Source organism: Chrysemys picta, chromosome 5, assembly GCF_011386835.1.
Source record: "Chrysemys picta bellii isolate R12L10 chromosome 5, ASM1138683v2, whole genome shotgun sequence".
NCBI lineage: Eukaryota > Metazoa > Chordata > Testudines > Emydidae > Chrysemys > Chrysemys picta.
The window spans coordinates 34926832-34953166 of record NC_088795.1 but is presented as its reverse complement, the minus strand read 5'-3'; the positions used below and the strand labels follow the sequence as shown (position 1 = coordinate 34953166).

At 43.3% G+C, this 26335-nt stretch overlaps 1 protein-coding gene across 3 annotated transcripts in view; it reads left to right on the top strand.

The window, feature by feature from the left end:
• The first annotated feature begins 12430 nt into the window (after positions 1-12430).
• The window catches only part of ELOVL6 (ELOVL fatty acid elongase 6), a 141097-nt gene continuing 127192 nt past the window's right edge, over positions 12431-26335 (top strand). Inside the window, exon 1 of one of the 3 annotated variants that reach the window (XM_005287927.5) lies at positions 12431-12999. In XM_005287927.5, coding sequence (XP_005287984.1) covers positions 12911-12999 — 89 coding nt within the window. In that variant the 5' untranslated portion in view covers positions 12431-12910. The remainder of the gene's footprint in view (positions 13000-26335) is intronic. The other 2 variants (XM_065596212.1, XM_065596214.1) reach the window with 2 other exon arrangements.

The window sequence follows — 26335 nt, the reverse complement described above, 5'->3', positions numbered from 1 at the left end:
TTGCTTCTTGTGGAAGGTACTCCAGGCACACTGGTTCGACGTGACCCTTCAAAAATCTAGATAGTCTTTAAAAGCTTAATTGTCCTACTATTAAACTTTCTTCCTTGTATGCTGAAGTGCACAGCACTCTTTGAATTGCAAAGTGCAGTACCTGCATATGTTTTCCCTCATTTTCTTCACAGCTTCCAGATGGTGTGGAGCAAATGATTTTGCTACTTAGAGCTTCAGAATTTGAAGCAGGTGACTGTACATGTAGGTGCAGCATTTTGTTTCCCATTCATCACTAACGACAGTTAGTAGCCAAAGTGATCAAACAAACAAACAAACAAACAAGCTTAGCAGTCAGCTTTCCCTTTTCATTTTCCCAGGGGTAGCTGAGTCATTGTGGAAGAATTTTTTTCAACTGATTAAAATTTAATATATTTAATATTTTAAAGCGACATTTTATGTTAAGAAGAACCCTTTTTCCTATTTTTAAAATCAGCGACCATTCAGTTATACCGATATAATCCCATCAAAACCAAAGGGATTGTGTGGTGTAATTAAGGATAGAATTTAGCCTGCTGTGCCTGCCCATCATTGTAAATGACTTGGTGTGGAGTTTGTGTGATGCTTCTACAATGGATTTAATAAAAATAACATTCTTATATCACTGCTCTCCTGCTAGAAGGTTCCAAAATGCTTTACAAACAATGGCCGCAATCCTACCATTGACAGCAAGTGAGCACAGCAGGCAGCCGGATCAGTGCCTATGGCATTGATTCTGCAATCAGATCTGCTAGTCTAGACTCCTGCATTTTTGCAGATCCCCTTGGGGCTGTACATGAGCACAGGGATCCTTTCTAGAAGATCCAGTAGCAGGATCAAGGTCTGAATGTACTGAAAAGCAGCCATAGTTGGGGGGTAGAACATAGCAGGCATTTGGCACCAGCATTATTACACAGCAATTTTTAGAAGAGGAAGTGAGCCATTTTGTTCATTGGGATGCAGCAATATTAGTTGTGCCGGCTGTGGAAGTAAAAAACAAATCAGCAGAGCTAAGAGAGGAGCTAGGAGAAGAGTATAAAATAGATTGACAACTTTTTTCTCAGTTCAGTTCCCAGACAAACAACTTACTTAAGATTGTAAATAAATATCAATGACTTAAGGGGAAAAAATCTTCAAAGAACGTTGTCAGCCAGATTTTCAATACTCAGCAGCTTCCATTCTCAGACTTCTGAAAATCTGGCCACTTTGTTTAGGTGACTAGATGGGATCTGAGCACATTTGAAAATCTGGTCCTGTCCCTTTAAACACACACAGAGACCAGAAATGTAAAGTTCATGTCATACTTTAAAATTTTGTTTTGAAAGTATACAGAGTCAAAGTTGTACAAATAGCTGTAATTCTTGTTTGTACCCTTCTATCCCTACCCACTCACCCCCAAATCTATCAGATAATATTACACTGGCACCACATAGTTAAAGTTGTCCAAACAACCTGACCCTCCCCTTTCCATAGTACAACATGAAATAATCTTTTAACATGGGTATTTAGTCTTGTATAGTGCAGCCTTTAGTATTGTAACAATTTTTTAAACAATTATGAACAAATAATGTATGTGTGTGTCAATGCCTCTGTGTTTTCTCTGCAGAATAGGTAAAATCATAGATTATATGGGAGAAAAGAAGTATACAACCTTGTGGCCAAAATATAGGAATGGGTGTTAGGAAACGTGGTTTCTCTTCCTGGCTCTGCCACAGACTTCATGTGTAACTGCAAAGCTCAAATGTAAGTGACTAAAGTTAGATATCTAAATTCATAGTTAGGCACCCAACTTTGAACATTGTGGCCTTAATCTCTGCTTCCTATCTGAAAAATGAGAATAATAATATTTGTTGGCCTCCTGGGGGGGTGTACTGAGATTAAATTCATTTCTGTAAAGCTGTTTGATCTTATCAGATGGAAAGTGCTATGGAAGAAAAATGTATTATTTTATTTATTGCCTAGGAATATGAAATATTCTGGGTTCTGTGGCTGTATTTGCAGAATGAGAAGGATCAAAGGAGACAGCTAGTTGCATGTGGGTAGTGGAGTCCTGGAGCCATACTGAGGGAGTAAATAAAATATGTTTAGGGCTATTTCTAATCTCTGTGGAGAGGATAGGTTGGTACTTGCAATTTATAGTGGAGTGGTAGAGAAAGGAAGGGTGATATTCAGTGGTGCTGGAACAATTTTTATCATGAGGATGCTGAAGGTGGAAATCATGTATTGTTGTTATTACTTCAAGCTGGGGGCAGCAGCACCCCCAGCACCTTTAGTTCTAGCACCTCTGGTGGTATTTGTGGAATGCACATTATGTGTACAGGACCCTATGTATTTCATGAGCACAGAATTTGACATGAGACCCACCTCTTATCATAGAACTTAAGCTTTCATTTAAAAAAATGTTTATCCCTCATGGTTATGAAGAAAGCCTTGAAAATAGGCACTGTGTGTGCAGGGATGTCTGCCAGAATCTATAGGCACCCTGCAACAATAACTCTGACAGATTTAAACTGAACCCCAAAGATGACTATTTAAATGTGAGTAGTGTTCACAATTTCACTGATGATCATTTCTGCAGAAATAGACAGCTAATGTGTTTATCCCATATCCCAAACCACTTCCCACACATTCCCAGATGCTAAAAGACCCACCTCTTCCCTATCCAGTTGCTGAAATTTTCAACTTCCTCTGTTACGTCTTCTTCCATGTAATTGAGCTTTGGCAATATAAAAATCTGTGGCCTATTGAAAGTGTGAGGACAGTGTAAAATGCATTGAATTTAATAACACAGAGGTTATTGTGCTAGTTGTATCATTCATTTTCATGTCTAATTCATTGCAAACCTCCAGTGTTTAACTTAAATAAAGCTCCCAAAGAATTTCCAGACAAACATACAGAGTTACAGAATCCAGGGACCTTGCTGAAGAATTTGGGTCCAGTTTGCCACAGAGCACACAGGATCTGGAGTGTGTAGAAGGTAAAATGTGCACATATTGTGGTATTTTGGCTACATTTTGGAAGATCAGATGGAGGAGGGTAAGGTCTTTGATTAGTAATGTGTGTTAAGTGGCTAAACTGCCTCAACACTTTTGAAAAGCCCATTAGGTACCTATCTGCATCTTTAAGTGCTTCTGAAAATCTGATCCTTTGGCCTTAACCTCTCCATGCCTTAGTTCCCATCTGTAAAATGGGAATAATGATGCCCCCTCATCTCACAGGGGTGTTGTGAAGATAAAATCATTAATGTCTGTGAAGCACTCATATGGTAGGAGCACCAGAAACCACCCATGAGGATATTAATAATCTTGTGTTCAGTGCAAGGTTTGGATGGTGTTAATTAAATAAGGCCTGCAGTGAATAAGGAGGATAAAAAGAAATATTGAATAATTTCCCATTCACTGAATAAGGCAGGGGTCCTATGGAAAAAAATAGTATGTAAGTATGGAGTTACAGACTGTATCATAATGCATACAGACAAGGGGGCAGAATTAAGGTTGCATAGGTAAGCTTAATTCTGCCATTTCCTAACTTTGAGTGCTTGACTTAGTAGCCTTAGCATTCTTTTAGCATAATTTTTTTTATGTAATATGTATTTACAACTTTAATTCCAGTTCAACGAAGTTTTTATATGAGAATTTTTCTGTTATTTTTTATTTATTTATTTTGCTAGAGTCCTTGCAGACTTTGTAAATGTCCAGAATTTGTATGAATTTTATAAACTCCCAGGACTTCGTGTGGAATTAAAAATCTTCAAGAAGTCCATGTGGAGATCTGACAGTAACTGCAGAAAGATTCATTGCAGATCTTTTAACCTTTGCAGGAGTCCTGTGAGATTTATAAAACCTGCAGAACTTCCTGCTAGTTTTATAAAACATGTGAGAATCCCAATGGAGTTTATTAGCTTACACTATCCCAGTGTTTCCTGCACAGATTACAACTCAGTTTGAAATGTTGTGGCTGTTATATCCACCACAAGAACTCTTGCACAGGTTCTAAATACTGCTGGGATTCCTAGAGGGTTGCAGCCTGCAGTGATTATAATCCTCACAGGGGTCCCTGCAAGAGTTATTTCCTGGGTAGAAATCCCTGTGGTGGCTGTTACCATTACAGAAATCCTTACAGGAGTCCCTGCCAGAGTTTTTCTTACTGCATTTTTAGAGCCTTCCTCTTTATCCCATGTATCTTGCCAGCTGTGATACAGACTTTAAGCATTCTCCAGTCTAAGGGTGCAGACATCCTAAACCTCATATAACCTTCCAGCTCATCTGCAACTTCAGACTTTTTAAAGTCCCCCGCCCCCCCAATCTGATCTGCAAATTTCACAAACTTGCCAAATACTTTGCAAATTTTCATGAAAGGCCTGTCTCATTCCAGAGGGCAGCACATTAAACCAAATCTTAATCCAAACTGTCTTTCCCCCCCCGCCCACCACCACTTCATAATCAAAGTTAGAAAACGTTTCCAAACGTGAAAATTTCTGATACTTCAAATTGTCACAGCTAACAACTTGTCTGAACCCTCCCTCTCCCACCCCAATGTTATTACACAGACCAGTATTATCAATCAGTGACCTCACATTACTCCTGGGGAAATTCTGTGCCAAAAAATTAAAAATTCCGTGCACAATATTTTAAAATTCTGCAAAATTCTGCAAATGTTATTTGTCAAAATAACACTACATAATCACACCAGTTTCAATTACTGTGGTAATTTATTTCAAAATACCTGTCAGCAAGTATGTCTGTAACAATACAGATACACCACAAATTTCCCCAGAATTAGAGAGTTAAAGAAACCCCTATGACAACCTAGTTCCTGTTTCTCTGATCCCTCCCCCACCAGAGCCCAGCTGAGGGGCCAGACACCCATAACCCTTCCCCCCAGAGCCCACCGGCAGGCTCCCCCCAGCCCAGACACCCACACTCCCTTCCCCCAAGAGCCCAGCTGCAGCCCCCCCAACCCAGATACCCACAATACCTACCTCTCAGAGCCCAGGATCCGGAGGGAGAAATGCCCTGATGCTGGGTCGCCTGGGCTTGCATGGCGTTTCCTGCATACCACCACTTTCCTTCAGGGCAAGTGGGGAACTAAAGCTGCCATGTCTTCTATGTGCAAGCTGGGTTCTGATGGGTCCAGCAGCCCCTAATTGCAGCCAGCAGTACTGCAGCCCATTTCTGTGGGGGAAATTAATTTCTGCAAAATTCTGCATTGTGCACTGGTGCAGAATTCCCCTGGGAATATCACATGAGAAATTGTAGATGGATTGATTTTGTTTGGGAAAAATTAGGGGCATTGCGGTGGTTTTAGCTCAAAAAGGATTTATATTGTTGATTCAGAAATTATTGGGTGAGGTTCTGTGGCCTGTGTAATGCAGGAGGTCAGAGTAGATGATTATAATGGTACGTTCTGTCTTGAAAATCTATTAATTAAAATAAGGCTGAGTATAGAAAACAAAGTACAACCTTACCTATGGAGAGAGTGCTGTCTCCCCATAATAACTGTAGCTTTATGGTAGCAATGTGCAAAAATTCATGTTGCTGCTGGAAGCATATTTGCAGGACACAGGATCACCCTATCAGAACTGGGATATTGCCATAAGATGCTAGATTTATTCATTAAATAGGACTATACTAAACCACATAATGATGCACCAGTATTTGTTACAGAGATCACCTGCTAGCAAGGAGCACTCCCATCATCATTCAGGACAGCATAGATACTGCAGTTCTGGTGTGACCCTGTACAGGCTGTGCCCTTTTTACTCCCTTGTGCATGTGCCAACCACGGTCTGGTCTTCAGTTTTATCTGCTGTTTTTGTCTCCTTTCAAGCTGTCCTTTACTCTTGGAAACAGCCTCCTAATGAATGTGCTGAAGGCAAGCACACCCATTCTCATTAAATCACTTCTGAAAACGCATCCGTTCCATGTAGCCTGACAGCAATAAAGCCCCTATGCCACTTTGTCTACTGTACCTGTTCACACTTTTACATTCTCAGTCAAGGCTGTTGTATTCTATTTAGTTTTTTGCATAGCAGACCTTACGTGTTGTAAAGTATTAGGTACAGCAATAGCATTATCCAAATGATAAATAATTCTAAGAGTGGGTGTAGAGAAAGTAAATAAGGAAGTGTTTACTACTTCTCATAACACAAGAACTAGGGGTCAAATGAAATTAATAGGCAGCAGGTTTAAAACAAATAAAAGGAAGTATTTCTTCACACAACACACAGTCAACCTGTGGAACTCCTTGCCAGAGGATGTTGTGAAGACCAAGACCATAACAGGGTTCAAAAAAGAACTAGATAAATTCATGGAGGATCACTTGATGATTACACTGGTCTACAATTTTTGGGAAGTCGTCTGCTTCAGAGATAAAATGTGCTATTTATTATGTATTTTGATGTGCTGAATTCAAATATGAAAATTAAAACAACTGATTGGCTACTGTTTCTAAGATATTTAAGTTTTTACATTTTATGTCTATGTATATTGTGTAGATAGTAGAGTTTTAATCATAAATTGTAAACCTAGGTCTTTTCATGTGTTTATGGTTGCTTTACATGATAATATTTCACCTGTCCTGTTTATGTAACACTTTAAAAATCAGCAAAAGGGTTATATAAATAAAATGTATTATGAAACAAAAGGCAAAAAACTATTATGTACATAGTTTAGTCCTATTCAGTGTCTACTCGGCGCTTCTTGGCTTGTCTCTTGTATTCATTAAATGGAGCATCTCTTGTCACTGTCCAGCAATAGTCTGCAAGCATTGATGGGCTCCATTTACCCTGATAGCGTTTCTCCATTATTGCAATGACCTGGTGAAATCACTCGCCGTGCTCGTCGCTCACTGCTCTGCAGTTCGGTGGAAAAAAATCTAGATGAGAGTGCAAAAAATGTATCTTTAGTGACATGTTGCAACCAAGGCTTTTGTGTGCCTTGAGGAGGTTTTCCACCAACAACCTGTAATTGTCTGCCCTGTTGTTTCCGAGAAAATTTATTGCCACTAACTGGAAGGCTTTCCATGCCGTCTTTTCCTTGCCACGCAGTGCATGGTCAAATGCATCATCTCGAAGAAGTTCACGAATCTGAGGACCAACAAAGACACCTTCCTTTATCTTAGCTTCACTTAACCTTGGAAATTCTCCACGGAGGTACTTGAAAGCTGCTTGTGTTTTGTCAATGGCCTTGACAAAGTTCTTCATCAGACCCAGCTTGATGTGTAAGGATGGTAACAAAATCTTCCTTGATTCAACAAGTGATGGATGCTGAACACTTTTCCTCCCAGGCTCCAAAGACTGTCGGAGTGGCCAATCTTTCTTGATGTAGTGGGAATCTCTTGCACGACTATCCCATTCGCAGAGAAAACAGCAGTACTTTGTGTATCCAGTCTGCAGACCAAGCAAGAGAGCAACAACCTTCAAATCACCACAAAGCTGCCACTGATGTTGGTCATAGTTTATGCACCTCAAAAGTTGTTTCATGTTGTCATAGGTTTCCTTCATATGGACTGCATGACCAACTGGAATTGATGGCAAAACATTGCCATTATGCAGTAAAACAGCTTTAAGACTCGTCTTCGATGAATCAATGAACAGTCTCCACTCATTTGGATCGTGAACGATGTTGAGGGCTGCCATCACACCACCGATGTTGTTGCAGACTACAAGATCAGCTTCCATGAAGAAGAATGGGACAAGATCCTTTTGATGGTCACGGTACATGGAAACCCTAACATCACCTGCCAGGAGATTCCACTGCTGTAGTCTAGAGCCCAACAGCTCTGCCTTATTCTTGGGTAGTTCCAAATCCCTGACAAGATCATTCAGTTCACCTTGTGTTATGAGGTGTGGTTCAGAGGAGGAGGATGGGAGAAAATGTGGGTCCTGTGACATTGATGGTTCAGGACCAGAAGTTTCATCCTCTTCCTCGTCTGACTCAAGTGAGAATGATTCTGGTGCATCAGGAACCGGCAGTCCTTCTTCGTGGGGTACTGGGCGTATAGCTGATGGGATGTTTGGATAATGCACAGTCCACTTTTTCTTCTTTGACACACCTTTCCCAACTAGAGGCACCATGCAGAAGTAACAATTGCTGGTATCATCTGTTGGCTCTCTCCAAATCCTTGGCACTGCAAAAGGCATAGATTTCCTTTTCCTGTTCAACCACTGGCAAAGATTTGTTGCACAAGTGTTGCAGCATATGTGTAGGGCCTACCTCTTGTCCTGATCTCCAATTTTGCAGCCAAAATAAAGGTGATAGGCTTTCTTAACCATAGTGGTTATACTGCGCTTTTGTGATGCAAAAGTCACTTCACCACAAACATAGCAGAAGTTATCTGCACTGTTCACACAAGTACGAGGCATCTCTGCTCACTTTGGCTAAACAGAAATGTGTCCCTTTGCAAAATCAAACACTGACAAATAAGAGAGCACGACACTGTATGATTTCTAGAGCTGATATAGGGCAATTTGTTCAGCAGAGTGATGTAAGCTTCGTTATGATTGCATCATCTATGACTTCTAGGAATAACATGATGCAATTCATATCATGTATGATGCAATACCAGCTTCAGATTGCATCATTCATTGTTTTGCCTAAAAAGCAGGTACTGTCCAAACCCAGTCATAGATTTATTCATAGATCCAGTCAAAGATGTATTTTAGTCATTTCTGGTTTAAATTGAGATCCCTTCCCTTTATAACTCACTTATCCTCCGCCATTCCCAAGTCAAGGGTCGTATATACTGACCCAATAGCATATCTTGAAAACTAGAGCCAATCAAAAATTTTAAGCATCATTTTCATTCTCAGTGACCCAGAATTAGTAAAGTTTGACTACATTTATTTCAGAAGCATTTTGGCTGTAGAGCAGTGTTACCTGTTCTATTCATTCCCTCTGGGCACCTGGCACTGGCCACGGTCGGAAGACAGCATACTGGGCTAGATGGACCTTTAGTCTGACTCAGTAGGGACTGTTTTTATGTTCTTATGTCCAATCTTGAGAGGTGCTTAGCACCCCAAGTATGGTTGTGTGGTCAAGGCACAGGGCTGAGGTTCAGGATATCTGGGTTCAATTCCTATCTTTGGCAAGTATCTCCTGTGTGACCTTGGGCAAGTCGCATGGGGTGGGATTTTCAAAAGCACATAGATTTGGCCTAACTCTGCTCCCATTGGGAGTTTTACCATTGACTTCAGGGGAAGCAGAGCTGGGCCAACAGTGGGCACCTTTGAAAATCCCATCCTTAAACTCTGTGCTTCAGTTCCCCATCTGTCAAAAGGGAATAATATTATTTCCTTTCTACCACCCTTTGCCTGTCTTGTCTATGTAGATTGTACTCTCTGGGGAGAATACTGCCCCAGCACAATGTGGGCTTGCTCTTAGTTGGGATTTCTAGGCACTACAGTGAAGAATAATACACCTCTACCCCGATATAACGCTGTCCTCGGGAGCCAAAAAATCTTACCGCATTATAGGTGAAACCGCGTTATATCGAACTTCCTTTGATCCGCCGGAGTGCGCAGCCCCGCCCCCCAGAGCACTGCTTTACCGCATTATATCCGAATTCGCGTTATATCGGGTCGTGTTATATCGGGGTAGAGGTGTAATTCAGTGTTGCCAACCCTTTCAGTTATAACATGTCTTGTGATATTTGGTGTTTTGCTTAAAGTCCAAGCACTTGGAGCCAGAGGATGATGTGAGACTCTCTGTTTTCATTTTAAAAAGGTAAATGTCTAATCCTCAGGGAAGAAAAAGACAAAAGCTTGAAAATATTCCCCCAAGGACTCAAAAACCAGACAGCAAATAAAAAGAACCCCAAACTGATTAGTTGTCAATATCTCATGATTTGGAGTGTGTGTGTGTGTGGGGGGGGCGTCTGACTCCTGATTTTTGAATGATTGGGGTTGACAATATTGAAAACTACAAAGTATGAACACATTCTAATCACATTGAACTTAATGCACGTTAAGAGCATTCAGGTCTTTGCGGGATCGGCTCATTTATGACTAGATTTCTCTGTACCAAAACCTATTGCTTTAAACCTTCTGTCGTGAGACTGCAAGCCCTTCGTCATATTGTAAAACACTAAGTATATACACAGTGCTGTCTAATAATAAGAAGTCAGTGGCAATGAATCAGGATGTGATAGGTGAGACTGGAAAGATGTGAAAACAAAGCTATGGACATGCAAGTGCCATAAACAGTAATCATGAGAAAATGATGGTTAAACAGCTAGCAACTTAGAGTCCCTGACCCACAATGTGGATTGTACTCTGAACAGTCATCTAAACAACATACATGTCCTAGCATCATAAAGCTTTGGGTGTCTGTGAGTGCCTCTGTGTAGGGGAGAGGTGAATATAGAAAAGTTCAGCTACAACCACATGCCCACTGGATCACCTGGTCTGCAGTAAGAACAAGAGTACTTGTGGCACCTTAGAGACTAACTAATTTATTAGAGCATAAGCTTTCATGGACTGCAGCCCACTTCTTCGGATGCATATAGAGTGGAACATATATTGAGGAGATATATATACACACATACAGAGAGCATGAACAGGTGGGAGTTGTCTTACCAACTCTGAGAGGCCAATGTTCCACTCTATATGCATCTGAAGAAGTGGGCTGCAGTCCACGAAAGCTTATGCTCTAATAAATTTGTTAGTCTCTAAGGTGCCACAAGTACTCCTGTTCTTTTTGCGGATACAGACTAACATGGCTGCTACTCTGAAAACTGGTCTGCAGTGATTTTACTTGCTACATGCAACTGCATTAACATATGAGCATCCTGCTGGTTTCCCCTCCTTATTCATCCCCCCTGCCAGAGCACACACAGGTACATACACTCTCCTGAGTCTGACATCACTTCATTCATACCTCAATTACAGAACAATCCTGAGAGGTAGTTCATTTAAACTGGAAAAAATAGGGGGTGGATCCCCCCTAACTTATTTAGACCTTTCTGAAATATTTCACAATAAAATAAACATTTCATTTAGACACTAGCCCTTGACCTAAATCTCAGTCTCTGCTTATTTATTTAAAGATCGCTTCAGCCGACTCTTATATTTCAGTGTTTTTGTTTAATTTACTGAACATCCCTATAGGCCTTCTATAGGAGAGTCCTATCCCCCTTTTCAGATCTCAATGGTGCAGTCCATTTTGACATTCAGCTAGAGAACCTGTCTGCTTCATCAACTGCAGAGGGAGAGCTGTCTTCTGGGTCCTGAAGCCCACCAAATTCATTACTCTTTGCACCCATCCCATCAACCAAAGAATTATATAAATTCATCTGCTAAGGGCACAGTCAGGTCAAATTCTGCCTAATATTTAGGTCTCAGAATTGAATGCTTTATCAGAATCCTAAAAGCAATCAAATATTCCCATGATTTAAAATTATTCAAAAAAGATGGTGATGGTGGTGGTGGTGGTAGATAGATTGCAAACACTGCTGGGGAATGTTTACTTTTAACTTCTAAGTAGTGCAGTGGTTTGTGGTCCCCTGGGGTCTGCAGACTATGTCTAAGATTTCCAAAGGGGTCCGCACCTCCATTCAAATTTTTTTAGGGGGGCCACAAATGAAAAAAGGTTGAAAACCACTGAACTAGAGCATCCTTAGGTTGGAGCATGACCCTGGAGGTGAAAATGACTAATTACAAAAGTGAAAGTGACCAGTATCAATGCTTAAACTGAAGGAGGGGGAAAAGCAGCATAAAAGGAATTGTTTGCTAATAAAGAAAAAATAAGGTGGGGTTTGTAAAATAATTCAGGAAGTTTGTCTTCACATATGATTTTTAATCTGACAGCATCTATTTAAATTGCTTTGTGGGTACAACTGTGGGTACAGCTGAGTTGTAGGAGGTGAGGGAAATGAAGGGGGGAAGGGTAATATGTGATGTGTAACATACATAACTATAAATATCTATTTTAGTGCTATCCACCCTAGGCATTTATAGTGTGTCCAACACTGCTGTATCTAGGGCCCTGTACTAACCAGGCTCAGTTTTCTGGCCAGTCATGTAGTTAGGATGTGCAGGAGGCTGAACAGTGGTTGCCGGAGCAGAATCTGACTGAGGAACGATTAATATTATCTGCAAAGTTAATTGAAGGAAATTATTCAAATTAGTAGTAGTGGGGAAGGGAGGGAGAGAGAATTTGATTGGGACAGTTGATCTAATTCTCTTCCCCTCACCCCCAGGTGATTTCCTGTCACAAAGGAAAGAAATGTTAATATTCAGTTTCAAATCCAATCTCCGAGAAAATGTGCTGTAAGCTTTGTTCTGATATTAGCCGTACTTAATGTTTCCTGGGATGTATATGTTTTTACTACTCTAACGTGAAAATCGTGGGTATGGTCATTAGCAGCTTCCAGTGCTGGGCGCTTGGGCAGCGTGTCTCATTCAAAGCCATAAAGGAAGTGAACGTGATTAGATGCCAAAGAAGCTAATACTCAGGAGTGATTCCCTTAATGCTTCAACCTAGTCTAGATTATTTTACTTCCCAGTTTTTGCATGAGTCAGACTGTCTTGTTCTAAACGGTGGAGGATTTCCTAGCCAGGGGGCTACGTTTGACTTGCAGGAGGTATATGCATGTCACTGTGAGCAATAGCAGCGGCTAAACTCTACACAGACGGGCACTAAGACCGCAACGCCTCCATTTCCTCTCAGGGTGGATGCAGAAGCTGAGAGGAGGAGACCTCCAGACACGGGTGGAGAAGGATAGGAAGAGGAGAAAAGCAATGCGAAATCAAGGATATAGCTGAGAGAGACAGAACGAGAGGGGGAGAAAGGGGCGATTGAAGGGAAGACACGCAGGGGAAAAGATCTTTAGATACTATATTTATTTTTAGACCTAGGAAGGCATCCCCCAGAAGATTGGTCCAATGAACATGTCAGTGTTGACTTTGCAAGAATACGAATTTGAAAAGCAATTCAACGAGAATGAAGCCATCCAGTGGATGCAAGAGAATTGGTAGGTGATGGTTAATGTAGTATTTACCAGTAGCTACTGTAGCGCTCTCTCTCTCTGAGCATGTGTGTTTTATATCTATGGATGGATTAGACATAATTGACTACAGGGTAATCGCTGAGCCAGTCTCTGTATATTACTGGCTCCGATGAGGTGCAGTGGGGTGTGTTTGTATGTATGTATATATAAACATACATACCAATATGTGCAGCAGTGTGTGCATATGCACATTAGAGTGTGTGTGAATTATTCCAGTGACATAACCACACAATAAAAGCTCAAGGATACCAAAATTGAGAGACTGCCCTGTTTTTCTAATTTTAAAAAAGTTATATAACACCGATGGCAATCCCACTAATAAATTTTTTTTTATAATGAGATAAAACGATTCCCTGCGACCTCCTTCCATTTTACTTTTGTTCCTCTTTCCTCGTTCGCTATTGTACCCCTACCTTTGCCATTTCCCTTATGCCCTTCTTTTCTCCTTGCAACTCTTTTCTGTACGTGTGCCCCATTTCCTCTTTCAGGGTCTCTTCCCCCGTCCCCCCTTCCCACTGCTCCAGTTACCTCCTTCCAACTCTAACGCAGAAGAACAAGTTAAAAACAAAACACAAGGAACTGTCGAGTCCCCTGCTTCAAATACAACTTAAACTGCAGCCACGCTCCTATTAACTTTTTATGCATGTCTGTATCGGGGGAGATCTTCAGTGACCTGGATTTATCAGAAAAAGAGAAAAGTTAAACTGCGTAGGGGCAGGCGGGGAACTCGTGCAGGAAAAGTTCCCATGCAGGGCACATCATGTCTGCGATGGGTGCCTGACAATCCAGGCACTGGAGGGTACAGCCAGCCAGAGCATGGAGTCGCCCGGCAGGGTTTGCAAAGTGCATGTGTATTCGCCGGGAGGATGTGTGAGAACAAACAAACGCTGGGTCCTCTAGGTGGAGGATTGGATCCAGAAAAAGCCTGTGGTGAGGTCTACCCAGACACCGGCTGGCGGCATTCACAGAGCGAGAGCTCGCCGGCGAGACTGTCTCTCTTTCACAACCCCCCTTGTCTCTCTTTGATGAGACTAAGAGCGCGGGGGAGTGAGCGGGAGACGCTACCGGGTCGCTGCAGACAGGGCGCACGCTCTGCTGCTGCGATTTTAGGGAGTGGGGCTTCCCTCTCTGCCCGGGCGACCATGGGCGGGCCGGCTGGCGGGTCTCGCTGGCTGGCCTGCTGCCGCCGCGCCGCCCGGGACTGCAGAGCCGCCATCCCCTGGGCGCTCGGACACACACACGTGCGCCGCTCTCCAGTGCTCGCTCGCCTCCCTTTCAAATCTTCCACTCCTCCTCCCGCTCCCTCCCGGGGCTGGACCGGCCGCGGCTGAGGCAGATCAGCGCCCCATTCGCTGCCGCATTTAACCCTCCTTCTCCCCCGGCGCCTCACGCCGGGCCTAGGCTGGGGGGAGCCCTGCGCTGCTGCACGGGGCGGGGGGTGTCCACAGCTGAGCTGGGGCTCGCCGTGGAAGCAGCTGGAGGCTGGGGTACCTCGATAGCAGCAGCAGCGGCGCCGTGCGAGAGGGACTGGGGAGGCCGGAGGAAGAGACACCATTGCCACCCCCGAAATGGCAGAATTGCCAGCCCCCAACTTAAAAAATCATGAGTGAGGACCCCCACATTGATGAGCGCCTTAAAATCATGAGTAAGGCTAAGCTTTTATCACGGATATTTTTAGTAAAAGTCAGGACAGGTCAGGGGCAATAAAGAAAATGTCTGGGAAACCTGACCTGTCCTTTTACTAAAAATATCGGTGACAAAACTGGGGATCTGTGGTCCCCACGCTGCCGGCAGCGGAGCAGCTGTGCTGCGGCTGGGAGCTCTGGGGTCCCCTGCTGCCCAGGGTTGGGAGCTGTGGGGCCCCTGCCACTTGCAGCAGCTGGAGGCTGCAGGGTACCCCTGCCACCCACAGGTCCAGGGGCCTGCCGTGGCTGGGAGCTTGGAGGTTCACCACTGCCTGCGGCGGCTGGCAGCTGCAGGGTACCCCCATGGCCTGCAGTGGCTTGAAGCTCCGGGGGCTGCTAGAGGTGGCAGAGGTACCCCGCAGCTCCCTGCCCCCACAGGTGGCGGGGGACCCTGCAGCTCCCGACCGCCACAGGTTGAAATCACTGGAGGTCATGGATTCCGTGACTTCTGCAACCTCCATAACTAAATCGTAGCCTTAATCATGAGACGTAAAACTAATTAATAATAAATATTGGGTTCTTTCTATGTGCCTTCTTGGTTTCTCCCATCTTTAGGCTGCACTTGGGTCACTTACATTTTTCTGGGCAACCAAGAGAGCTAGAAACTTCCTTAGTGTAGAAAATGAAAGCCAAGAGTCTCACCTCATTACATGCTTACAGGACCTGTGGCTTTAACAAACACACCAAATATCACGAGACTCATTATAAAATCAACACTAAAGTGGCCAGGTGAAAAGCAAAGCCCCCAGTGCAAGACTTTGAGCCTCCCACCACCTCCTCTGCTGCTGTGCTTTGATTGTGCATGAAAAGCAAGTGCCTCACCAGTCCCTGTCCTGCACCCCCTTCTCTCTCCCAGCTTCCTGTACTCTCATCCCTTACCCTTCGCAGCCGCCTTCCAATGCACACTGTGCCTGTCATTCGTTCACCCTCTGCATTCACCTCCTGCTTTGTGCCATTCTTTCCCCCTCCCTTTGCCCCTTATGCTTGATCGTTTTGCTGCGCGCTGCCCCCAAACCTCTCATTTATTTGCCTCTGTGCTGCATCCTTCCCTTCATATCCTGTGTCCCATCTCTTCACTCCTTTACCACACTCCCCTCACATCCCCTGCCATCTCTCTTCTCATCCTGCTACCCCAACGCTTCACACAGTGAGTAACTTCCCTGTTTCCCAGGGGGTGATAGATGAGGGATAGGAACCAGCTACAAGCTAAGGCTGCACTTCCTGGGTTTGCTAGGCCGAATGATCCAAGGCCCTCACTAGGGTACCAGGGATGCTTCTGGGATAGCTCAGTGGCACATGTGGTTTCTAGAACAACAATTAAAATGACCATTAAATGCTTTGGCTTCTCTGTTCACCTGCAGGAGAGATGATTAGGGAAATTAGCTCCTGAAGGGTACCTATTGAGGCATTCTGTTCAGCCTGATTGTTTGTTTTGCCTTTGTTTGTTTTTATTTTTTAGATCTTAAAAATCTTCTTAGGCTTAGTAGCTCTGGATCTTGTTCATTTTGTTCTCTCTCTGTGCTCCGGGAGAAACTTATCCTCATGATGTAGCATTTCAGTAAAGGGGTAGAGGCAGGGATAGTCCATGGGTGTATCGCAGGCCAAATCCAGACCTCCAGACACTTTTGAACAGACTGCAAAATCTTTTTATTTACTTATTATCATTATTGTTGTTATTTTTGTATTATTTTCTCTGGAGTCTGCATCTTGATTATACCTTGATAAAAAATAATTGATTTCCCTGGGGTGGAGGAAATTGTTGCCTCAATAAATACTTTCATAAGCCCACTAAGGAAGCCATGTGGCCTAATGAATTAATACATGACTGGAAGTCAGGTTCCTGTGTTCTCTTCTTGGTTCTGCTGCACTTCATTATGTGACCATCACATTGAGGAAATTGAATAACTGCTGTGTGCCTCAGTTTCCCCAGGTGTAACACGGGATAATATTGGTTGCATAACTACCTGATAGGTGCTTTGAAGATTAATTAGTTAATGTTTGTAGATTGCTTTGAAGATGTGAAGTGTTGTATAAGTGCTAGATAGTATTATTAAAATCCCCTTAAGTGCCTCAATTTACTGCAAAGGTTTGCCTGCTGGGATTCCAATAATATTAAGCTCCCACTTTCTAGATTCAAGGGGGAAACAAACATTTTCATGCTATTACTTTATAGTTGAAGAGATTCGGTCATCCGTGTGTGAACTTCTCAATCTAACTTCATTTGTTTTAAGGGCACTGATCAATTAAGACCTCCAGTTCATATTAAACTGTAGGAGGAGAGATTTGCTCAGGTTTGAGAACATTATTGAAAATGAAATGGAGTCATGTCCATTGAGATGGTTTCTGCCTTATGAGTGTTCCCTTGGAAATGCTAGTAAAAAATCTTTGTAGTTAAAGTAGATGATAAACTTGTACAGGAAATTCACCTCCCTAACAAAACAATTAATCGTGTTTCCAGTGTTTTAATTTTTAAGAGAACTTATGTGATAAAATTCAGCAGGTAAAGAGCATGAGGAAAGGCCTCTTTATCTCCCACCAGAGTAACGTAATGGGATTTCTATACACAGATGAAGGATAGTAAATGGCTTCTTGACTTTGCTATAGGCTTGATATGAAGTTGTCTGGACCAGTGTAATTAACATAAGGGCCCTAAAATAGGCATATAAAAGAGCACGTTTCAGGGATAAACATGTTTGGTTTCGTAGCAAATGCAAATATCAGTGGAATAAGCACTGGAATAATCAGTGGAATAAGTTGCTTTAAAAAAGTTGCTTTAAAAAAAATCAAGACATTCCACTGGTGGGAGGTTTTATACTAGAGGTTGCAATAGTCTTTTAAGTTAGAATACATCATCATCACCATAACAGTAGATGGAAGGTAGAAAGAAGATCAAATAGGTGTGGCATTTATTATTTCAGTTCCATGTTAGAAATGTATCTTGATCTCTTACCAGGCTACATAAAATAAATCTGCAATATTTTAAATGATTATTCTGAATGGATAGGGTGAAATGGACCTAGGTAATTTACTGTGTCTGCATTTTGGATAGCATGTTTGGAATCTAAATAGTTTATACAATTTTATTCATACAAAGACTCAGCACAGAAGTTAAAGCCTACAGGAGAGTATGGCAAAAGTGGCTTTACACCCTTTCATGCCTTCTGGATTTTGGGCCACTCCAGTGACCAAAATGTCCCTCTGCAATGGCCCATCCTGGGCTGCCCATGGACTGTGATGCAATCCAGAATCCTCATAGCAACAAGCGCTATTGGCACGCTCTCACTCTCCAACTATGCCTCCAGCAAGCTGCCTACGTGGGGACTTTTGACAGTGAATGAGAATTAGGCACTAACTCCTATTTGGGCCTTTGAAAATTTCCCCCTTAGAAGCTGAAATTAACGGAGTTCCACTGACATATAGTGGGAGTAACTGTGGTAAATCAGGCCTTCCATGTTTTAACTCCAGATGTTTTTATTTTACTTCATGAAGACCCTAATCCTATGGGTGGAGTGCTGTGTGGATGCAGTCCCATTGAAATCTGGGCTAAATTGGCAATGTAGTAAAATAGCATAGTGTTTTTAAATGCAGGCAAAATGAATGATGTTTTTTGTGATCTGTATGAGCTAATATTTGTGTTTCTGTTAATGTGTATGTATGTATAATGTAAATCCATCCCTCCAGCTATCCCCACAGAATCTCTGGTTCTTTCCCACTTAAAAATTAATTAAGAATGATTCTTCTGGCTGCCAAACAAAGACCTGGCAATGCACCACCCACTGGAGGTGAGATTACTGACTCAGCAGTTAATTTAACAGAATCACACAATGCTTTTTAGGGCCAGTAGGCCCACTTGTTATCATAAAATCTTACTTCACTTAATGATGTATGTTTTTTACATATAGCTGATGGCTTTTTTAAAAATACCAAACTATACCGTGTCTCTCATACTTGCTCTGCCCATACTTTAGGAACGTTGACTTCAGCAAGAGCAAGATTGGGCCCAGTACTTGTTAAGATGATTTCTTAAATTATACAACCCCCCCCAAAAAAAAATTCTTGCAAAAAGGGGGGAGGGGAGTATAGGAAATTAGTAAAATCTGCAGACTCTTGCTTCTCTAGCTAAAGAGCTGCATGAGGAGTTAATACGTTTTTACTTATTTATTGTATTTATTTTGTGTCAGGTAGAACGTACATATAAATGATTTATTTAAAGAAAATTTACATTGCAGTCAGATGTACTGTGAAATGGATTCTAGAGCTGGGTTTCTAGTTTACAGCTGCAGTCAGTGAGGTAGCAAAATTGGTCAGTGATTGGAAAAAATGATAGAAATTAACTGAGTGAGCAATAAATCCTCACTCTTTCTTTCCTTGTACTCCTACAGACTGCCAGGTTTATGCCAGCAGCACTAAATGACAGTTTCTCCTGTTGTAATTGTCTAGCCAATAATAATTATCTTCTGATGTCTGCTGACACTGTGTTCACCAATAGGAAAGCCTGAGGTCTGTGCTGACTGCTCGGAGATTATGTATGTGAGGTTACGTCATGAGAGGGTTTGCCTAAAATCACACACAAACTTTTCCCCTGTCTGTTCTGTGGAACCTGGTACAGTTCGTATAGTAATGTATACTACCAGTAGATACTTCTTCTCAAACTGTTATTTTTTCAGGTTTGCTTATTTCTGAAATGGTTTACTCTCTTTAAAACAAACAAACAAACAAACAAACAAACAAACAAACAAACAAACAAACAAACAAACAAATATATATAATATACAGGCCAATATCTGCTCTCATTTAACATTTGCAGACCAGCTGGAGTTCCAGGTATAAATAAGAGCAGCATTGGTCCTAACTCTGTAAGTTATTTTGCTACAAATGCTCTTTATGTAATATGTATATTATAGAAAAGGGCTGTTTAATAAGAAAGCTTTTGTACAAAATGAAACACTGTGTGAAGTAAGCCAGTCATTTATTTAATGGGCACAGGCAATTCAGATTTATAAATCTGAGACCAACAGAAATGTTTCTGCAATTTAAAAACAAATTCCAATGGCTGCAATTGTTTTTAACCCTTTATTGTCTGAAACTGTAGCATTGCAGCACTGAGTGTGATTACAAACAAACTTGAATCTAACAGTTGATTTTTCAGAATCAAAGATGGGGGAAGTGAAAAAATAAAGAGCATAAATGTTGATAGCTCAATTAGTTTTTAAAATTCATTTGCTTTTAATAATTTGCATAAGCACCATAACTAAAGAAATGTGTGTTGTCCACATGGAGCCAGTTTTTCTGATCTGCTCAAGCCAGGTCGAAGGTTGGAGGCATGAATGGAGGGCAGAGACAGGTTTAAGCCACTTTTGTGTTCCCACAATCCTGGGCAGAGCCTATCCTCTGGCATAAATTAGAATCATAGGCTAGGTCTACACTACCCGCCTGAATTGGCGGGTAGAAATTGATCTCTCGGGGATCGAATTATCGCGTCTCATCAGGACGCGACAATCGATCCCCGAATTGACGTGCTTACTCCACCAGTGGAGGTAGGAGTAAGCACTGTCGACGGGGAGCCGCGGAGGTCGATTTTGCCGCCGTCCTCACAGCGGGGTAAGTCGGCTCCAATACGTCGAATTCAGCTACGCTATTCACGTAGCTGAATTTGCGTATCTTAAATCGACCCCCCCCAGTAGTGAAGACCTGCCCATAGACATGTAGGCCTGGAAGGGACCTCATTAAGTCATATAGTTCAGTTCCCTGCACTGAGACAGCACTAAGTATTATCTAGACGTTCTGTGACAAGCGTTTGTCTAACCTCTTCTTAAAAACCTCCAGTGATGGAGATTCCACAGCCACCCCGGGGTAATTTGTTTCAGTGCTTAACTACACTTACAGTTAGGAAGTTGTTTCCTAATCTAAAACTTCTTTGTTGCAGTTTAACCCCATTACTACTTGTCCTGTCTTCAGTGGCTAAGGAGAACAATTTATCACCCTCTTCTTTATAACAACCTTTTACATACTTGAAGACTTATCTTGTCACCCCTCAGTCTTCTCTTCTCCAGACTAAACAAACCCAATTTTTTCAGTCTTTCCTCAGAGGTCATGCTTTGTAGACCTATAATTATTTTTGTTGCACTCCTCTGGACTTTCTCCAGTTTGTCCACATCTTTCCCAAAGTGTGGTGTCCAGAACTGGACACAATACTCCAGTTGAGGCCTTATCAGTGCTGAGTAGAGCGGAAGAACTTCTTGTGTCTTTCTTACAATATTCCTACTAATACACCCCAGAATGATGTTTGCTTTTTTTTTTGTAATAGTATTACATTGTTGACTCATATTTAGCTTGTGATCCACTATAACCCCCCAGATCCTTTCCCGCAGTACTCCTTCTTAGGCAGCCATTTTCCATTTTGTAAGTGTGCAACAGATTATTCCTTCCTAAGTGTGGTACTTCGCATATCTCCTTAGTGAATTTCATCCTATTTATTTCAGACCATTTCTCCAGTTTGTCAAGATCATTTTGAATTTTAATCCTGTCCTCCAAAGCTTTTGCAACCCCTCCCAGCTTGTTATTGGCTGCAAACTTTATAAGTGTACTCTCTATGCCGCTATCCAGATCACTTATGAAGTTATTGAATAGAACTGAACCCAGGATAGATCCCTGCAGGACTTAACGTTGAGCAAACTGAAGGTTGTTCTAACTTGTGTGTTCCACTCTCCATGGTTCCCGGAGGTCATTCCAACTGCCAGGGAAGGCCAAAGTATAAGGAAACCTCATTGACTCCACCATTCTCAAGAAATGCCCCCTGCACTAGGGACAAAGAGGGGTGATGCTGGTGAGCTGCTATGTCATGCCCCTGGAGCCCACAAATCACACAGACAGGTCATTGTCATTATAGGCCTGATTCTGAAATTCTGACCCTGGCAAAACTCCCACTGAAGTCAATGGGAGTTTCACCTGCCTAAGGAGCAGGTCCTAGACAGTGTAAAAAACAACAACAACAACTACAACCCAGAAATGATAACATGATAATAGAATAAGATATAAATTCAGATAAATGCCTGCGCACACAAATCTCCATATTTCCACCTAATGGTTCATGTGGTGGTGTGTGTGTGTCAGAAAGAGAGAAACTGAGGCTTGCTTTGGTAATGTTCCTTGCCTGAGTTATTGCTAAGTATGGGACCAATCCGTCTCTTTGTTACCTTGAGTGGAGAGCACCATCATCCAGCAGAATACTCTGGTGATGCAGAAATAGGGGGAGTCCGCTGCATTGTCTCCACCCCACTGGCACCCTCAGCAAAAGGCCAGTCTGCTGGAGCTCCTTGGGGGTTAAGGCTACATGGAGTTGCCAGGAATGGAGGTAGGTCAGAATGACAATGCATGGCATTTCAGAGACAGTCTGTTTATTGGGGATGTTTGTAGATGGTTGTGTGCATGTGCCACAAATACCAGTGTTTGCAAATGGCTGAGAAGAATATTAAGAAGAAAAATCCTAACTCTCAAGATATGTGTCAACATCTGTAACCAGGCTAACTTAAACTTACCACTGTAGCCCGTGGCCTCCTGTTCACTCCATGCCCATGGTGTTTGAACACATCCCTCATGTGACATCATTAATTTTTAAGTTTCTGAGAGCCAAGACTTCATCTTCTATTTGTCTGTAAAGCACCATTCACACTTACAATGCTGTAGAAATAATAAAGTAATAACAATGGGCAACATTTCAAAAGTGCCCAAGTGACTCTGGACCCTGCCTGCTTCCATCTTCAAAACTGACATAGGCACTTAGGAGCAGTCTCCTAAATACCCCATGTCACTTTTGAAAATGGGTTGTAGGTTCATAAGTCGCATATGTGCTTTTGAAAACTGTTACCCAATACCATCACCTAAGCAAATGCTGCTAGAAGCAGGGTGGGGGGAGGGGATTTCTGCAAGCATAGGTTTATTAGCTAATGGCAACATGGATTCCACGGGAATCATGCTGTCTGAGTGGGAGGGCGGGTAAAGGAGCAATGTGGTGAGGCTTATTCTCCTCAGGACTGAAGTGTGTCTTCCCCATGGATCCTAGGTTTGAAAGCAATGCTCCCTGCCTCGTCCCTGCCCCTCCAAACCCCTCTCAGTTGTGGGGAGGATCTGTTGGAAACTCATGGAACCTCTTACCCCACCAATAACCCTCCCCCTGGAGGTAGTATTTGGTCATTAAGATACATTCTAATATTTTGTACACATACACATGCACTTTGACTTAACTGCTTAGTTCTCAGCTAGGATTGGGGGGGGGAGGGGAGGGGTTTTGGCTTTCTGCCCTGAGCCCCAGCAAGTCTAATGCTGGCCCCCTGAAACCTGCTCATGGTCCCCCAGGGGACCCTGGACATCTGGTTGAGAACCACTGCCCTTGATAAATGCATTAGATACAAGGAGCAGTCACTCATCAGTGTCTTTTTTAAAGGTCAGTCCCACATATTAAGAAAAACAAGTGTATATGAGCATGCTTGAGCTGCTGTTAGCAGTTAGTTTGTTATGTTAGTCATACTACTCTCAGGTATTGCACAATATACCATTCATGAGTTTCAATTTTTAATCAAACCTTGACAATGTACCAGGTTACTTAGGTTGATGTATTCTTTTTTCCCTCTGTTAGTATTTCTAATAAAGCATTTATAGTTATCAACCCTTTGCAACCTGGCAATCCTTAACATCTCTCATATAAAATCAGTAAATACTATTAACAAAGGAGATTGTTCTTTGTTACTGCCTATAATAAATAGATATTGTCTGATTAAATTCTAATGCAGTAATATGACTAGGGAGATAGTGCAGGCAGACTAGTAATTTGTTAGGCTGCAGTCACCTAGTGAATTCCGTGGAAGCAGACTTCTGTTTTCAGTTGGGTTCCATGTGAACATGGGTGCACTCACAGAGAGTTTATTGCAGGATCAGGACTGTCACTTATATTTATACACTACCTAGCACAGTGGGGCTCTGACTTGGTTGAGGCCAGTAGGTGCTACTGTGATATTAAGTGTTTGTTAGTCCAGTGGGCCCGTTGATCCTTATTAACACAGAACCTGATCCTGCTTCCGTTGACTTCAGTGAGAGAAAGATCTGGCCTATGATTTGCTGCTTGAAGTTAGCTGCTGGGTGGGTCAGGAATCTCATCTCCAATGAGCAGTGTGTTTCCAAGCTTTTGTTTGACAACTGAAGAAGCCCTCTTAGTTCACACCTTCTGGGGATGGGGTAAAGAAACCGTAGTTTTTGCCCTGGTAGGACTTTACTGCAAGTAAATTTGCACCTATAATGATCACAGTTACCAGAGTGTAACTGGGGGACAATGGCAACAAAGATTTTGAGCCAGAAATAGTGAAAAATGGAGGGTAGGAAAGAAAGAGTACATGTCATGATCAAGGCTATGATTTAGTCATGGACAGGTTACGGGCAATAAACAAAAATTCACGGCCCATGACCTGGCCATGACTTATAGTATAAATACTCATGACTAAATCTTGGGAGGGGTTACTACTGGGGGGGGGGTCACTACTGGGGTGGGCCAGAGCCAGCGGCACCAGCAGCCAGGGCCGCTGGGGAGCGGCTGCTCTGGCTACCTGGGAACTGCTGCTGGGGGCTGCTGACAGCGGCTGCTCCCGTCGACCACTGCTGGGGGCCGCCTGGAGACCGCTGCTGGGGGCCGCCGACAGCAACTGCTCTGGCCACCACGGGACCACTGCCGTGGGCCACCGACAGCGGCTGCTCTGGACGCCCCCTGGGGCCGCTGCTCAGGCGGTCCCTGGGGCCTGCCACACCGGCCGCTGCTCGGGCGGTCCCAGGGGCCAGCTGCCCAGGGCCAGCTGCCCGAGACCGCGAGCAGCGGCCGGTGCGGCTGGCTGCAGAGCCGCTCCAGCAGAGGCCGGTGTTGCTGGCCCTGGAGCCAGCTTCTTGAGCAGCCCTGTGATCAGCCATATTGGCTGCCGCAGAAGTCACGGAGGTCGCAGAAAGTCACGGAATCCATGACTTCTGCAACCTCCATGACAAACATGGAGCCCTAGTTATGATTTCTGGTATGGATAATATATTACTCTGAGACCAACTTTAAGTGTTGATGATGAAGCCAGTGGTCCAGGTGTCATGTTGCGAGTTTACTGATTGAAAATATGGTTATACATATGGCCCCTGGCTGCTCAATAGCATTTCACACCTGCAGCTGTGTTTCTGGTCTCACTTCCTAGTCCTGGTCTCCTTGTTCCAGCTCCTGGTCTCCTACTCTTTGCCCCTGATTCTTGGCTCTTGCTCCTGGCTCCTACTCCAGATCATACTCTGCTTCTGACCCTCGGCTCCTACTTCCTGGCTCTCAGGTCTGGTTTTCCCCCTGGACTGGATATTTGGCTTCAGACCCCAGCTCTTACTCTTGGTTCCTGGTCCACAACTCCAGCTCCCTCCATGGACTTGGTAACTTGGCTCCTGATTTGGGCTCTGGATACTAGACTTGGTCACCCAGGATCCAACCATTAGGCCAGCTCCCCATCCTACCTATTAGGCGAGGCCGTCCACGGCCTAAAAAACAGTAATGTCGTAACAGATGCAGTAATGATATGAGGTTTCCAGCTTTACTGCACAGATTAGTCAAAGGTTAAAGTTGATAGAAGTCATATATCAGAACAAGTGATACACATGCTCAGGATAGACAATCCAATACCATACAAAGCCAAATAGAATAGGAGCATATTGACTGAACAGAAGGTTGTAACATCTCTTGACCTGACTTGCTTTTTCTTTAGTTAACATTTGTTCACTTCTTTCTGAATAAGCCTCCTCATTGGTTTTATTATTTGGGGGCAGAGGGGGAGGAGAAAATGAAATGTTTAGTAGAACTGTGAAGCATCAGGTATGCTGCTGATTCTGTGTAAATGATAAATAACAATAACTTTCCATAATTTTGGAAATAAGTCATAGTTACCTGAGAAAAAATGGACAGAAGTTTTGCATGTGAACCAGTATAATTAGGTATTGCTAGAGTGAATCACGGATGGACTGTGACAATATGTAGACTAAATTATCTGAACACTAACATGTGGTTCTGCTCTGAAAATTAGCTTTGAAGAACTGGTATTGTGAAAGTCTAGCTTCCATGTTAGATTTGTCTTGCTCAGTGGTTCCCAAACTAGGGCCGCCGCTTGATCAGGGAAAGCCCCTGGTGGGCCGGGCCGGTTTGTTTACCTGCCATGTCTGCAGGTTCAGCCGATCGCAGCTCCCAGTGGCCGTGGTTCACCGCTATAGGCCAATGGGAGCTGCAGGAAGCGGCGCGGGCCGAGGGACATACTGGCTGTCACTTCCCACAGCTCCATTGGCCTGGAGCGGTGAACCGTGGCCACTGGGAGCTGCGATCGGCTGAACCTGCGGACGCGGCAGGTAAACAAAACGGCCCGGCCTGCCAGGGACTTTCCCGGAACAAGCGGCGGCCCTAGTTTGAGAACCACTGGTCTAGCTGACACCATACATTTGGGCATCCTCCACTGCTGAGAAGTGGCCAAAACTGAGCTCTCTGTCAGCCTGGCAATACCTCGAGGGAGAGCAGAGGGAACCACCTGGTTCCCCTATGGCTGAGTCCCCTCTCCAGCACAGCACAG